General features: G+C 39.4%; 1 protein-coding gene across 3 annotated transcripts in view; it reads right to left on the bottom strand.

The window, feature by feature from the left end:
• Positions 1-942: 942 nt before the first annotated feature.
• Positions 943-17,241, bottom strand: part of PDE10A (phosphodiesterase 10A) — a 271,962-nt gene continuing 255,663 nt past the window's right edge. For all 3 annotated transcript variants that reach the window (XM_075924593.2, XM_075924594.2, XM_025179481.3), the window contains 3 exons: positions 15,911-15,991; positions 11,997-12,085; positions 943-6,451 (listed from right to left, as the gene is read on the bottom strand). In XM_075924593.2, coding sequence (XP_075780708.2) covers positions 6,334-6,451; positions 11,997-12,085; positions 15,911-15,991 — 288 coding nt within the window. In that variant the 3' untranslated portion in view covers positions 943-6,333. The remainder of the gene's footprint in view (positions 6,452-11,996; positions 12,086-15,910; positions 15,992-17,241) is intronic.

Raw genomic sequence — 17,241 nt, forward strand, 5'->3', positions numbered from 1 at the left:
AGATCAGTTCTCCAAGCAATCTACTGGGAACAGGGCATTGAAAAAAGGATACAGAACACTGTCCAAATGGAACTGAGTCTGCAGAACTGGACCCGACCTCTATGGTGTCAGTTCCAACAAGGATCTTCTTTGACAAACTCAGTGAAATCAAGAAACTGGAGGGGAACATTACATAGTTGGGAATGTTATGCTTTTTCAGTCTGTGGACCCACATTTTTATATACAGGTTAAACTTTCCTGGTCCGGCACCGTTGGGAACCAAACAAGGGAATTTGCCGGACCAGGGGAGGTCAGACGTCCAAGATCTCCCGGGGTTCTCCTCCTGGCTTCTGCTCTGGGAGACCTCAGAGGCCTGATCTCCTCCAGCTCACCTGCCTGGATCTGCTGCCCCCCTGGGGGTTTCCTGAGCTCCTGGAGCTATCTACCCACAGGTCACAGGCTCCATACCGGCTCTGCTCCCATCCAATCTGAACCTTTGGGGCCAGGGCTCTCTGGTCTAGCAACATCTATGGTCCAGCTGGATCACGGATGTTGCCAGACCAGAGAGGTTCAACCTGTACATTGTTTCATAAATCATCTTCCCTTAATTCATGACATCACAGAACTCCTTTCCCTTTTCCCACAATAACAATCACATTTTTGTGGCAACTACAGCAATTGCTTACAGGGAAAAGTAACATAAGCAGCAAATGTATGTATTTGCATTAATCATCTAATGCAAGGCCGGAGCTGAAAACAGACAACACCAAATCAATGCCAGGTCTCCAGTGATCATGAGTGAGTGCCTGTTTTGAGTGGGTTGTCTTTTGAAAACTGATCTGGAAGGCACTGAGGCGCACCTACTATTGTTTTGACGGGTCAAAAACCATTGAGCGATATGAGAGTTTCCACCATTCATGCTGGAACTTTGAGAGTTCAAAGTAAGAGTCCAGTCACCATGGTTTCTTTAGATGTATTTTTATTATAGTGATCATCATTAAAAAGTCAACATTTCCCCATAGCTACCCACCATTCTATACCCAAAATTACACATTTCCCTGCACATAGAACAAGAAATCTAAATTACTATGGGTGAATGTTGATTTTTAATGGCAGCTGATGAATCCCTTGTTTTGACAGAAGCATATATAAAATCACATGTATTGAAATCAACTCATCCGTTATTTTCTACAATTATCAATACTACCTCACTTGATCACATACTAACCCAATAGAAGGGTATTTGGAGCAAGGATGTGTTTGTATAGCATCAAGTAGAATCCCTGTCTGGAACTGCTGAGTAATACAGTTTTATAAACAGTAATAAAAGGAGTGGCAGAATAATAGGTATTGTAACGAGGTGCATTCATATGGTCTTTTTAAATAATCTATGATTTTGTCCAGCCATTTCTAACATGAGGTTTGTTTTAGCAAACCTTGCTCGTTCTGGAAACAAACCTTTCCCCTCAAAATTAACTGTACCCTGGGGGAGGCCATGAAAAACAGGGTTTGGGCCATGAGGGTTCATTAGTAAACCCTTGTACCCAAACTATTATAAGATTTTTTTTCCCCCTTTCCTCATCACTGTGTCTAGACAAAAGGGGCCACAAATCTGTTCAAGCAACACATAAGTAGTTCCATGATGCTGGAAACTGATGGACTGATGGTAAATATACTTAATTAAATTTGTGACTTAAAAATGGTAGCCTAAATCCTCAGCATGGAAGAAAATGTAGCTGTGGCAATTTTTACCAGCTGAGGAGCTGGCTGCAATTTGAATATTTAATTAATATACACTAAGACATGTTTTGTTATAGAAAATAGCTGCAACAGCAGATATTCAGAAAAATGCACCTTAACTATTAAGTTGTCATATGTACAGAAAATCAAATGTTGATCTTTTTCATGGATTCCATTGCCTTTTGTTCTCTTTTGTCCTTGCATTTTATTTGTAGTATATCAACAAACATACGCACAGATCCACAAAAAGTCCCCATCGCTCTCCCTCACTCACAGTAACAGCAAAAAATGAACATAGAAAATATTAAAAAACTCTGTATTCAGTAATATTCACACCAAAGCATATGGATATATATATATATCCATTAAAATATGAACATTTCTAAATATATTTTATGTATCATACATATATTTATATGTATAATTACATATCCACAGAAGTTGTTTTGCTGTGCTAAAGCCAGCAATTAAAGCAGAACCAGGTTTCACAACAGGACAACCATATATGCATATGTACTGGCTGTTTGGTTTGTTAATTTATTTACAACTTAACTCTATTATAATAAATGATTACTGATCTATTGTACAAACATAATAGTAAAGGTTTAGGTTTGTTTTTTTTAAATACAAAGACTGCAAATGAATACATGAAAAAATACACACCATGTACAGTATTTATAATTTATAAATGCAAAGGTAAGACCTCTTTAAATTATTGCACTTGCATTTCTTTTTACAAAGAAGATAGTTTATGTGTCTCATATAAAACCAAATTTTCAGCTCACTAGATGTCTTAAAGTTGAATGTTACTTTGAAGTTCTTTCTTCTCCACAGAACTGCGTCCCTCCCCCCTGTGAATTTTAAATATACATGGATCTACTCTACAAACCAGTTTGATATACTGTACAAACCAGTTCATTATTAATTTTGTGTTTTTGACAGAGCATACACACCCAAATTACAATCAAGCACAGTTTTTGGTCAGCAAGCAGACAAAAGATAGTTGTGATTTGCCTCTGTTAGATTGGGTTTCATAACCTAAAATTTGAAGATGAGTATCCATAGAGAAGAGTACAGAAAGTCACTTACTCTCCTGAGAATGAACAATTTACTTCACCATTTCACAGAATGGCAACTATATCACAGTGTTTTAGGCAAATGAGTTTCTTGAAGAAAGTCGCAATTGTTTGTACAGGTAAGGGACATGGGTGTTTCTTTTAGATAAATAATGCTATAAGCTGCCCTTATAATTTTAACACTAGGTGACCCAAACACAATAATAGCAAAATAGCTAGTACAAATATTTCTGCTTCTAAATGTGCAATCCATGCAGATTATTTAAAACATACCTAAGTACTGTGTGCCAAATGAAAATATAAGCGCCACACTGCATGCCCCCTAGAATCTAATTAAAGTATTTGATTCTAAAGTATTTTAAAAACTAAACCCTGAACATTATTCTAATATAAGGGTTCTAACATGCTACAATTGATAATAATGTAACTGCAACATGCTGAACCATTACAGTAGAATATTGCACCATTTTACAAAAATACTTGATCACAGCAGCAACAGATTTTCCAAAGCATTTATAGAATATACAGTATATTATATGAAAACTAAAATGGCTAATACTATCTGTCTGCTTTTCACACGTTGGCGATGTTTTCTTCATTCATTATGTTCCATGATGCATCAGCAGGACCTATGGCTGAATATGCATCTTTCCCAAATTCAGTTTCTTATAGCTATATAAAAGAATGCTCAAATATGGCTTGAAACCATCCCTTTTTTTCTTTTGTTGTGTTTAGAAGGGAAAAGGTCATTAAAACTTTAATAAAAACAACACTTTTGGAAATAAAATCTATAAATGAAAGAATACTTTTAGGAAAAATGAGCCAATATTTTAAAAGGTCTTACTCATTTTATGAGATTATACTTTTAAAGCGAGAAAAACTCATTTGACATTTTTATCACAAAAATGGCAGTGTCTCATGTCTAATTGTTTTATTTACTAGTGCAAATAGAAATTTTAGACAACCAAATAATTCAGCATGGACCTGAGTCACAACATTCAAAGGAAGCTTCAAACTTCTTAGGATTAGCGTTTTCAGTTCTGGGATACCAGTTTGGGCTTACTTCTGTCAAACACCTGAATGCCTAAAACTGCACTCCATAAATTAGCCTATAGGATAAATTGATGCAACTTAGCAAATTTTGCCAGTTAAGACTATTATTTTTGATGTTGCCTAAAATATAGTCTTTGTCCATATGATCTCCTTTATCCAGTCTTATTCCAGAGGATAAGAAAAGGGGTTTGGGTAACTGGTCTTATCAATGCTAACAGCACTTAAACTATAACAAATATTTTTAAGTGATTCAGATTACTCAAAAAGTCCAGTGCCAGTATGGCTGCTCATCACATTAACACACCTATTTATTGCAACTTTGCTAAATTTGTTAGGGAAATATTTTCTGTATTAATATCAATTCTCAATACAAGCACCTATAAATGATACCGCCAAGCATTTTCAATGATGCATGAACTAGTTAATTTAGATTTTACAGTCAGTGATTGGAAGTCAGACAAACTTTCTATGAAATGAATATAGCATGTGACAAAAAATATTTTGCAACAATGATAAGACCAGAGGGAGAAGGGCATGGTAATAACAGATATGCTAGAGGAATGAAAAATATTTTCAATTTGAGTTGTTTTGGGTCTCTCACAGATACACAGACAGACTGCATCTGAGGCCACCACAGAGCTGCAAAATTTACACGTAAATTGTGTCCAAAGGTCTTTGCTTGCAATCACACATATATGAACTAAGTTATTTAAATCAGAACTGGTAAGGAATAAAGTAGAGGACACATGTAGTACAATCTTAATTGTTTCGTTTGATAAAACTGCACCCTTATAATTTTTTCCATTCCAAAATAATTCACTGGTGAGTATGCACAGAATTATATCATTTAGTAATGGTAAAGCAAATTAAAAGTGTTAGTATGGATGTTGCTAGACATGGCTTGGTCCACACTATGATTCAAATTTGAACTTCAATAAAAATATTTAATCAGATACCCTCCCCCCATCTAACCCTTCATGTTATTTTACTTATTGCAAAGGCTTATGTATACATTATGTGATTATAGATCACATACTATTTATATATACAAACATATACTGGTTTGTGCTCGACCATTAGTAGAAGGCAAAATTCTTTATGGACCATGACATTTAAATTAAAAAAATTAATAAGATGAATGCAGTTCAGCAAACAAGCAGAATGGAAAAGGCGTTACTATGTTTAAACTGCTGACCATACTACTTGTTGTTTTTACTCTATAACAATGTTGCCACTGAATCACTTCAATCACTTTAGCTATTTCTGCTTAGTTTGATAGCTTTAAATCTGGAAATGTTTGCTAAACTAGAAAAAAAGCACACCTACAAAAGGCAAATAGCTTCCCTTTTTTGGGGGAGGGGACAATATAAAACATACAGTATTAGTGAGCAACATAAAATCTAATCAAAGCAAAATACTTTCCTTTTATAGTGATGGTACCAGTCACACCTTGTAGACCTTATTTTTCTGACAAGGCTCCTGTCTCCAGCAGAAAGTATTGTATGTTTAACAGGTCTCTCTAGTATTTTCTAAAATATAACCCTACCATGAAAAAAATTAGCATGAACACTTGATGTACACAAAGCTAGGCAGGCAGATCTCTCCTATTACATTCAAACTTTAGCCCATTACTTTAGCCAATGTTGATAAAAAGGTCCAGCCTGAAATTGTACATGCATCCCTCCTTACTGGAGATAAATATCCAGTATTACAGTGTATGACTGAATGAGCTCTCTAGTTTTTCACATTATTACAAAGAAACAAACACCCTACCCAGTGCTTTCAACATTTAACTTGAGAAATAAAAGGGTTGCTCTGTGATACCAAATAGAGTTTTTGGAGCTTTGAACCTAAATGCTGTTTTTCCTTCTGCCTGCAGCAAGATAATTCAAATACTGTAACTTCAATGAAAGTTACAGCTCCAGAGGTTTTCTGCTAAATTTCAAACCGATTACAAGTAGATCACACATAAACATTCACAATAGCAATGTGTAAAATGTTCTATTTATAGCCATGAACTCCCAAGTGACACTGGTGTTAAATCCAGCCACAGTACAATATAATAAAAGTACCATTGAAACCCTTACTAGAAAGATACAATTTTAAAAGTACCCCCTAATATTTTTTCCCTTCAGTTTTGAATTAAGGCCTCAGCAATGTAGCCTATGAGAAAAGGCCAGTCTTTTATATTCACATATCACAAGTTTGCTTTGACAGCTGATTCTGAAACAACAGAATTGTCAGTCTCTCTCTGGTTACGTTGTGTGTGTGATGGTAGACAGGAGACTGGCAGACAATTGCCTATCTGAGGTAACTCTGTAGGGATTACCTCAGAGACAGATCTGCTTCTCAGTTAGCATTTGTAGATTTTGTCATTTAAAAAAAGAAAAGAAAAAGAACCGCCCCCCCCCCCCCCCCCATGAAACCAAACCAAAAAAGAACAAAGGAGAGATGCCTTGGGGTTAAAAAAATTTGTCACGGCTGTTTAGTCATCAATCTTCACAGGAAGTGAATCCGAGGTCTGCGGATCATGTGGTTGGGATGGAATCCATAATGAAGTTTCCTCTCCTCGTGTCACTTTCTCCCATTGTTTGAGATTTTCCCTGGTAATGCAAAGAGAGCAAAGACTATACATAAATGTAATAATTTTTCATAATAATTTCTGCTATATTATACCTACATAAATAATTTTATGAAGTATATAACAGTGGTCTATAATACAGGTTTTTGTTTACTACTGTACTAATTTATCTTGTTTCTTTCTCTTCAGAGGGGTAGCCAGGTTAGTCTGTACAGGACAAATTCAGAAAACAACAAATAGTATGGTTGCACATTAAAGACTAATGAAACATGTAGATGGTATTATGAGCTTTTGAGGCCACAGCCCACTTCTTCAGATGACCAGAGTGTTGGATGTCCAGAACCAAAATTAAATGGGGAGGGGAGTAGGGGAATGGAAGGGGGAGGACAAAAAGAGGCAGTGGGTATATAAATATCAAAGGGAAAACCGAGTTGGTATGTAACAAGCAAAACTGATAGTCTGTAAGCACCTAGGCTGCGTCTAGACTGGCAAGTTTTTCCGCAAAAGCAGATGCTTTTTCAGAAAAACTTGCCAGCTGTCTACACTGGCCGCTTGAATTTGAGCAAGAACACTGATGATCTAATGTAAGATTGTCAGTGTTCTTGCGCAAATACTATGCTGCTCCCGTTCGGAAAAAAGCCCTCTTGTGCAAATGTATTTGCGCAAGAGGGCCAGTGTAGACAGTTAAAAACAGTTTTGCGCAAAAAAGCCCCGATGGCGAAAATGGCGATCGGGGCTTTCTTGCGCAAAACCGCATCTAGATTGGTACAGATGCTTTTCCGCAAAAAGTGCTTTTGCGCAAAAGCGTCCATGCCAATCTAGATGCTCTTTTCCGCAAATGCTTTTAACGGAAAAACTTTTCTTTTAAAAGCATTTGCGGAAAATCATGCCAGTCTAGACGCAGCCCTAAAGACTGGATAGTGAAAGGAAGCAGATAAGGACCATTAGTTAGAATTTAGAGAGGAAGAGTACTAACACCAGAATCTACACACAGAACCATTGGCACCTTCATTGTTTGGTTGGTTGATAACGGGACACTATAATAATGGGACAATTTTGCCTGTTACATACCAGCTTGGTTTTCCCTTTGATATTTATATACCCATTGCCTCTTTTTGTCAACAACTTTTAGATACTAGGGTTACTGAATAATTAGTCTTCTCCAAAGTAAAGGGTATTCAAATAAGCACGATATTTTCCTTCCTTGAGGCTGATAGTGCTCATTACCTTATAGCCTGGCCTATCCTCTCCTTCAAAAGTCCAAACTTTGGTTTTACACACATTAATAGTGTCCTTTGCCTCTAATTAAAACAGCGATATGCATGACACCCTAGTTATCTGAGTGTATTCTTCCTCCCTCTTCATGTGGAGTAATACATTCATTTTCTTACTGAGTTTGTGCAGGCCAAAGATATAACCTGTGTCGTATTTCTATGGCGTGACTTCCATTATTGTTTTGGCAATTAATACACTAACCACCCATTGATCAGTAATGGAGAACTATGGCCAGTAGAAGCTGTGGGGTCGGGGCCTGTAGATGAGGGGCTGCACATGGAGCCCCTGCAGTACATGCCAGATGAGAAGGATGATGGGTCAGCCAGGGGTGTCTAGCTGCTGTGTAGATATAGCCCCAAAGGACTGAATCTGATTATGCTGCCTCAGAAGAAAAACATTCTTCAAAAGATGTTCATATTTATTTTGAAAGACTCTGGGCCAACTCCCACTTACGACAAGTAAAATTTTGGATGACACCTCTGAACATCAAGTCTTAAACATTTCTACTTCAGTGGGAAGGGGGCCAGGAATTGAAAAGGGTGGGGTCTACCTGGAATCTTGATCCTGACTAGAAGTTGATGAAATTTTTCAGCCACATTTTTTTTCCCATCGGTGCTAATGAAATATTTTGCAAACTTGTGCTGAATTCACTGAATTGTTTCAGTTGAATAAGAAAATCCCAAAAACCTAAATGTTTCATTTGGACATTTTCAAATGAAATGTTTCTATTTTTGTGTTCAAAAATACTTGATTTGAAACTTCATTCAATGATATTTCTTTCTTTTTTAATTTGTCCAGTGCTTAAGTCTTGGCAATGATACACTGTCTAACTTTATGCATCTTACTTACTTTCCTTGATTCTGAGTTTCCATTTCTCTAAAATGGTAATAATGATGCTCAACTATCATACAAGTTTTGTGAGGATTATGTAAATATTAGTAAAATAAGTGCAAAACATACTTAAGGCCAGACAAGTGACTTGAAGTGGGAATAGAACTCAGGAGTTCCTGGCTTCCAGTTCTGAGGTTAATCCATTAATCATGCAGAAGTAATCTCAGAAGATTTCTTTCCCAGTTATTTCATAATGAAAATATTTAAAGACATATTTTTGATTAAAGGTAGAATTTAATGTCAAAGACCCCCAATTAATGGAAAATATTTCATGAACAAATTCATCTGGAATTTTAATAAATTTAAAACATTTTGGCTGTGTCTAGACTGCATCCCTTTTCCGTAAAAGGGATGCAAATTAGACATATCGCAATTGCAAATGAAGCGGGGATTTAAATCTCCCCCGCTTCATTAGCATAAAAATGGCTGCCGCTTTTTTTCGGCTCGGAGCTTTGCTGGAAAAAAGTGCCAGTCTACACGTGGCTCTTTCGGAAAATAAAGCCTTTTCTGAAAGATCCCTTATCCCAAGCTTTATATTCCGAAAGATCCGCGTCTAGACTGGTGCTTTTTTCCGGCGAAGCTCCGAGCCGGAAAAAAGCGGCAGCCATTTTTATGCTAATGAAGCGGGAGAGATTTAAATCCCCACTTCATTTGCAATTGCGATGTGTCTAATTTGCATCCCTTTTACGGAAAAGGGATGCAGTCTAGACACAGCCTTTGAGGAAGTTGAATAAGTTTTTTTTTTAAAAGAGCATAGCTCAGAAAACCTGTCATGGGAATAAACTCTGTTATAGAATATATCATTTGTCTTTAGGCTACAGTGGACCAGCCAGACATGATCTAGATTTCAGCTGTTGATATTACTGGATGACTGTTTAATAATCTACCCTGAGCATGAATTACAAATCTAGCAATTAAGCAAGGTGACAAGGCTGCACAAGCTACCTTTGCAAGACAACTGATTCACAAACTAGTAAACTTAAGAATGTTTACAAATAGTTTTATAAGGAAATTTAAGGGAACTAATTTTATGCTGAAATTCTCAGGGCTTAGCCTTTTGTTTCTAGCATTAGGAAGGAAGTTTAGAGCCTCCAACTCTGAAGGGAATGAGACATAAGATTCCACTGAGGGGGAAACAGTGTAATAATTAAAACCATGGTAGGAGATAGAACCATCTGGAGCAGACAGAAATAGGTCTTGCTGCCACAATTACATTCAGGCTATTGATGGGCTTATAACTGGTATGCAGAAAAGGAGACAATGCAAAAGAAAAAAAGGCATGTGAAAACACAGGTGGGAAAGATTCAGGAGTAGCCTATATCACAATGAGCTTCAGAAACAGTAGTATTTATTTTATTTGGTGTTTGCGTATTCACCGAGCCAAGTATGTATTCTCAGTGGCCAAGTGGAGTTCTCGGAGTTCACCAATGAATTTAGTTAGTGGGCATGCCTCCACAATGCGTGTCTCTGCTTGATCTCCATCGCAGCTGCAGCTTGGATTGTTTGGAAGATCCTAGTGGTGCTAATTGGCTGCAAAGAGCCCTACCCATTCCAGAATTGGATAAGAAGGGCTCAATGATGATGTGGCAGGCTGAAGCTGGGCGGGTGAGCAGTAGGGTCTGTGATGAAGAACTAACTAGTGCTTAACACCAACCACAAGTCTTCCTGCCACAGGGATTTGGCTGGTCACATTCTGGTGTGGCAGCATTGACCACCATAGGTGTGGTGATGAAAAACATGTAGCTAGTGGGCTAAAAAGGTTGCTAAAAAAGGGCAAGCTTAGACTGGCAAGTACCTAGTTCTCAAGCAGCTTGCCAGCTGCAAATCTCCCCCCAATGTAAAAGAGAGCAATGTGGCTCACAAATACAAGCCACAGAAGATGAATCAGTCAAAAAGTTCTTGTGATGTGTATTGTTGAGTTGATTTGCCAGTCAACAAATTGGGGTGTGCTCACCAGCTCTATACTCCATACTCTAGTACTGAATACGAGATGGCATGGGGTGAGATCCTTAGGTTTGGATCATCTGTTCCCCATGAAGAACCTGTCAGTTTGCTGAGAAAGTTGTTGCATGTGTTGACCTTTGCTGCTATCTTGCTCAAGTGGCTTTTGGGTGTCAGTGTTTGATCAAGGGTCTCACTTAAGTACACTGGGTAAGTTTCATGCTTCATCCTCTGGCCATTCATTATGACGTTTAGTTCCCTTAGCATTGGCATGATGGAAGTGGAATGTGCTAGACGTTGTCTTACTGGTGCTAAGTGAAGGAACCATGTCTTGAAGTAGTCAGCCAGCGTAGCAATGCTATTACTCAGGGTCTTCTTCAGCTCAGAGAAAGTCAGAACTTGTAGTCTGAAACAAATGTCATCTACAGACATGAACTTCTGCGACTGGGTTGGTGGCAAGTTATTGATGTAAAAAGTCGAACAAAGTTAGGCTAGAATAGACCTGTAGAGTAGCCTGGCCAAAAGAGACCCCTAGGTGGCAATGGACCAGTGTTCTCATTACACCCCTGTCAGTACTCACTGTAGTCCAGGAAACCTAATGATAATTCTAACAAAGCAAATTCCAAAAGTTCATACTTAAAGAATCTAGGTACAGTATCACCACTTCCCATCACGCTAAGAAGTGGTGTCACTACAAACTGTGTGTGTGTGTGCACACCACTTCACAAATACACTCGCTAGTAACTGAAAGACTTTGCTATCACTTAGGTGGTTGAGTTTCCTCTGAAATCACATTAGTCTAGGGCTGATAGCAAGGCAGATACATGCCTTGCTGTTGTGTCAATATAATCTGTAAAGTCAAAATTGCGAAGAACTCAAAAACTGGATGATAACAGATTGTGTATTCCAGTGATGAATAAACTTGGTGATATTCTGAATCAAGAGCTTTCAGCCAAGCTTATAGCTGTTCCCATAACTTTGCTCTGGCTCAGACATTCTTGGCTTCAGAGTGACAGTCCTAGAATCTTGTTTTATTTATATCGTGTATACACACATAAACACATACACTTCTGTTTATTTTAGATACATGAGTAGATGGACAGAGAGAGGATTTACTTATGTTACTTTTACACTGCCAAAAGAGAAAATGCCAGTCAGTTGCTTAAAGATCTGAAGAGCTAAGAAGGTACTGGGGACACATTGCCATGGACCTGCTTGTTTACTGGTATTTTTGACATAAAATACATTTTCATAGCTGTATGCAAAGATTCGTGTTGGCTGAACTACCCAGTAGTTCCTGCCTCCAGGTGTTGGATGCACTAGCTAGAGAATATTTATATTTGTCTACATGCAAAATTTGGAATTTAGAGGCATATATTTCCAGACACACATATATGTAGTGTGGCATGCTTTCACTCAGCTAAGTGATATATGTTGCAAAAATTTGCACTACTACTCACCTGCATGCACGGAGTAGTGGCCCAGCAGGAGGGAAGATCTGTGTGAGTGTGGTGTAGCAGGGGATGGCTACAGCATTGTAGAACCCAATCTGTGAAAAACAGTGGAAAAACATTGACAGGAGCCAAATGATGACACACAATTAACTGCAAAAGAACTCAAAACTACTCTATTTACTTACTTTACAATTTAATTACTTACAATCTGTTACTGTTCTGTACTGTTCCCCATCACAGTAGCATCTGAGCACTATCAATGTGGACTCAATAGCAGTCAGCACTCCCTTCTCGAGGGTAAAAATACTGCTTAAGGTAGCTTTTCTTTTTCGATTTGGCTGGCTGGCTGATTAGTTTGTTGTGGGAATTGGAGGCTTGTGGGTAGATGGGATTGTCCATGATGGGTCAGATTCTCGAACTGCCTCATGTCCCCTGGAATTTCGATTCACACCTGAATTCCCTGGATATTCTAAAGATACTGTATACTGGGAAAAGTTTCTAAAAACATCTGGGCTACGTCTACACTGGCCCCTTTTCCGGAAGGGGCATGTTAATTTCAGCTATCGTAGTAGGGAAATCCGCGGGGGATTTAAATATCCCCCGTGGCATTTAAATAAAAATGTCCGCCGCTTTTTTCCGACTTTTAGAAAAGCCGGAAAAGAGCGTCTACACTGGCCCCGATCCTCCGGAAAAAGCGCCCTTTTCCGGAGGCTCTTATTCCTACTTTGAAGTAGGAATAAGAGCCTCCGGAAAAGGGCGCTTTTTCCGGAGGATCGGGGCCAGTGTAGACGCTCTTTTCTAAAAGCCGGAAAAAAGCGGCGGACATTTTTATTTAAATGCCGCGGGGGATATTTAAATCCCCCGCGGATTTCCCTACTACGATAGCTGAAATTAACATGCCCCTTCCGGAAAAGGGGCCAGTGTAGACGAGCCCCTGCTGTTTCTAATACAGGCAGTCCCCGACTTACGAACGGGGCTCTCTCGCCCCGGAGCTCACAGGCAGCGGTCAGCCACCTTGACCTCCGGGGCGAGAAAAGCTGCTCCCGGTGCAAAGCAGCAGCCCCGGCGGGTTTGCTCACGGTGCCCCTGGTCTGCTGGAGACGGTCCCCAGCAGAGCAGAGTCACTGCGAGCAAACCCGCCGCTGCTGCGGCTTTACTCGCGGTGCCCCTGGTCTGCTGGAGACGGTCCCCAGCAGACCAGGGGCACCGCGAGCAAAGCGGGTCCCGCGCCAGAGCAAAGCCTCAGAGGCGAGGCACCCCGCCGCTGTGGCTTTGCTCCCCATGTCCCTGGTCTGCTGGGGGGGGGGCGCAGCTAGTGTGCCCCCCCAGCAGACCAGGCTTTTGTTGTGGACCCTGGGGCAGAGCAGCTGGGGCGCTGCCGGTTGGTCCCGCAGCGCCGCTCTGGGCACTATTGGACCAACCCGGCAGCACCCCAGCCCTCTGCCCCAGGCGTCCTGATTCAGCCGCTGCTGGTCAGTTTCAGCAGCGGCTGAATCAGGACGCCTGGGGCAGAGCAGCTGGGGTGCTGCTGGGTTGGTCCAGTAGCGCCAAGGAGCCGCGCTACTGGAGCAACCCAGCAGCACCCCAGCTGCTCTGCCCCAGGCGTCCCCAAGTCAGCCATTGCTGAAACTGACCAGCGCTGACTACAGGAAGCCTGAGGCACAGTTGCTCTGCCCCGGGCTTCCTGGAATCAGCGGCTGATCAGTTTCAGCAGCAGCTGACTTGGGGTTCTTAAGTTGAATCTGTATGTAAGTCAGAACTGGCGGTCAGTTTCAGCAGCGGCTGAATCTGGACGCCAGTTCCGACTTACATACAGATTCAACTTAAGAACAAACCTACAGTCCCTATCTTGTACGTAACCCAGGGACTGCCTGTACTAATTTAGCTCTACTTGTGGGGGCCCTCTGAAGTTGGTTCAAATGACATTTTTAATGCTATGTCTCTTAACCCTGCTTAGAACAAATCTAATCAACACAATGTTAAAGGTGCCAGTAGTCCATGTAGGATGGGCACCTAACGGTGCTACCACTGGTATACCTGAAGTGATGCTCTCAGCAGGATATTTTCTGAAAATGTTCCTAAGGAGTCACATACATGCCTGCTGTAACTTTACAGACTTCAAGAAAGTTAATGCTTCTTTCACTACCTGTTTAAATGTGTCTCTACCCCCACTCCCTTTCTCCTTAAAAAACAAAAACAAAAAAATCCTCCAAACTTCCATAGAAGACCATATGCTAGCCATGTAGTGCTTCAATAGCCATAGCATAGAACACAAGACTATTTCTTCTGATATATAGTTTGTATTAATGAAATAGCATACTGTACCATGATCACAAGAGTTTGACATGTAAATCCATTTTACCTATTGACATAGTAGACCTTATTCCCAGATTAAAAGACAATGCTACCTCTGTCTCCACAGATGCACAGGTTGCCTCTACAATGGGACTGGGATGTAAATAGGTGTGTTTAGTGCTTTACAAAAGAGAGGAGATATTGTTCCTGTTTTGAGATTTTTACAATCTAGGCTACAGCACATATGACATTACTAACTGAGGGTATGTCTACACTACCCCCCTAGTTCGAACTAGGGGGGTAATGTATGCATACCAAACTTGCTAATGAAGCCCGGGATTTGAATTTCCCGGGCTTCATCAGCATAAAGCCGGCGCCGCCATTTTTAAAAGCCGGCTACACGCGGCACGGGCACGGACTAGATAGTTCGGATTAGGCTTCTATCTGTACGCCTCGTGGAAAGCTTAGCCCAAATTAAACACATCTGCGATTTACCATATATAATCTTATCACTAAAAGCACAGCATAAAAAATGAAATATTCTGGTTTGGGCCATGGAAATAAGACCATCTTCATTTAAAAATACACAACAAACTGGACAAACCCTGAAAGGGTCAAAAAGAACTAGGGTCAAAATTGAACAAAATCATGTTACTCCATGGAAATTTCTTTGAGATAGTTTCCACTTCTGACCAGGGCACGGATTCCCCAAGCTAGCATTTCAGTTCTCATCCTCTCAACCACACATCCCCATTTTAATGGCACATTGCAGAGAGATTTAAGTATTTCATATAATTTCCCTTTAATTCTGTTTTATGAGTACATGAATATGTAAAAGATTGCAGGAAAACTTTCAAAAGGTCCAAGGGGACTTGTGCACCTAAGTCAAAGTGACAGTTTAGTGATACACTTCTCAATGCCTTAGTCCCCTGAAAATGAAATTTAGATATTTTTGAAAATTTCACCCCAGGATTTTTCAATGTATTAATAACCAACATGTTAAAACCACCCTATCTCTGGCAACTAAATTTTCAGACAATAACACTTAAAACAACTCCATTTCAGTTTTGCTGCAAAAGAAATTTTTTTTTATTTTCCTACCTGAAAATCCATTTTGTGAGAAGAGTTTCCTTTAATTTGAAATGTGTGGGCAGCTCTTTTTTCCCTACCTTCATTAATATGGGTGCATCAACCTGCTTATCAAAAGAACTCCCTGTTCAATGCATAAATATGGCAATCATGTTCACCAGTCCTCAAAAATATTACTTTTCTAGGCAGGAATGGAATTCTTCTGAGTGAAAGTGTCAACTCTAACCCTAACCCTCTCCCAGCAGTTGGTTAAAAAGATCTAGAAGGAAGTAGGGCTATGATGCACTATGTTTCAGGACAGCATGAAATAACATGCTCTTGTTCCAATAATGTCTCTGAGAAGGATGTTTCTAGTTGCCATTTTTTAAATCAACAATGGATTTGTATGTAAAGTGTAGAAATTGAGATGACACACACCTCACAGGTCAAAAAACTATCATGTGCTTGGCTAAGGACCAATATCATACTCCTTGTCAAGTTTTTATTGTGCAAATTTTATAGCCTATAAAAAACATTTAATTTTAAACAACTCGTACTTGGCCTTGTGGGACCTCATCCTTCTTGTCTCTGTCCATCATAGGTATAGGCTGAATACCTATCTTCTTCATTTCATCACCCTGAAGAGAAAAAGAAAAAGGGTCAAGTACTCCCTGAATAGCTAAGGACACTCGGAAGGAAAATCAGGATTTCTTAAATTGAAATAAAAAACAGGATTGTGTAGCACTTTAAAGACTAACAAGATGGTTTAATAGGTGATGAGCTTTCGTGGGCCAGACCCACTTTCTCAGATCAAATAGTGGAAGAAAATTGTCACAACCATATATACCAAAGGATACAATTTAAAAAAATGAACACATATGAAAAGGACAAATCAAATTTCAGAACAGAAGGGGGTGGGGGGGGGAGGGAGGTAAATGTCTGTAAGCTAATGATATTAGAGGTGATAATTGGGGAAGCTGTCTTTGTAATGGGTAAGATAATTAGCGTCTTTATTCAAATTTGCATGTAAAGTGTCAAATTTAAGCATGAATGACAGTTCAGAGGATTCTCTTTGAAGTGAAGTCTTAAAAGGTCTTTGAAGCAGGATGCAGGTAATCAAGTCATTGAGACAATGTCCTTTCTGGTTGAAGTGGCAAGAAACTGTTTTTTCTTTGTGATCCTGTCTGATATCTGTTTTGTGGAAATTGATCCTTTGGCGAAGTGTCTGAGATGTTTGTCCAATGTACATAGCAGACGGACACTTTCGGCACATGAGTGCATACATTATATTTCTGGATGCACAGAAATATGTGTTCTTGATCTTATAACTCACTTGGTTGGGTCCAATAACGGTATAAAGTGAGTTATAAGATCAAGAACACATATTCCTGCGCATCCAGAAATATAATGTATGCAATCATGTGCCGAAAGTGTCCGTCTGCTATGTACATTGGACAAACATCTCAGACACTTCGCCAAAGGATCAATTCCCACAAAACAGATATTAACTAAAAATTTTACTGAAAGTGCCAGTGTCACTTACTCAACTTCCCTATGTTTTGGCTGATTTTTGAATGTTCTGACCACCTGAGTCCCAGATTCCAGAGTACAGAGGTTACTCAAAGCTGTATAGGATTCATGTTTTAATGAATCTCAAATTTCACTTTAGCCTCAAGGACTTGCTCAGAAAATATTAATATAGAAACAATTTTCACTTTAGTTTTGTGCATTTAACCCCCCCCCCCATTTCTGAAAATACAGAATACAGACATAGAAGTATTTGATATATGTAGAAATATAAATTGCATTTATATTAATTTTATTTTATTATAATGATTAATAGCACCGATAGGCTTCAAGCTTGTTTAAATATTGTAAATATATAAAC

Source organism: Pelodiscus sinensis, chromosome 3 (assembly GCF_052426305.1).
Source record: "Pelodiscus sinensis isolate ZL-2025 chromosome 3, ASM5242630v1, whole genome shotgun sequence".
NCBI classification, from domain to species: domain Eukaryota; kingdom Metazoa; phylum Chordata; order Testudines; family Trionychidae; genus Pelodiscus; species Pelodiscus sinensis.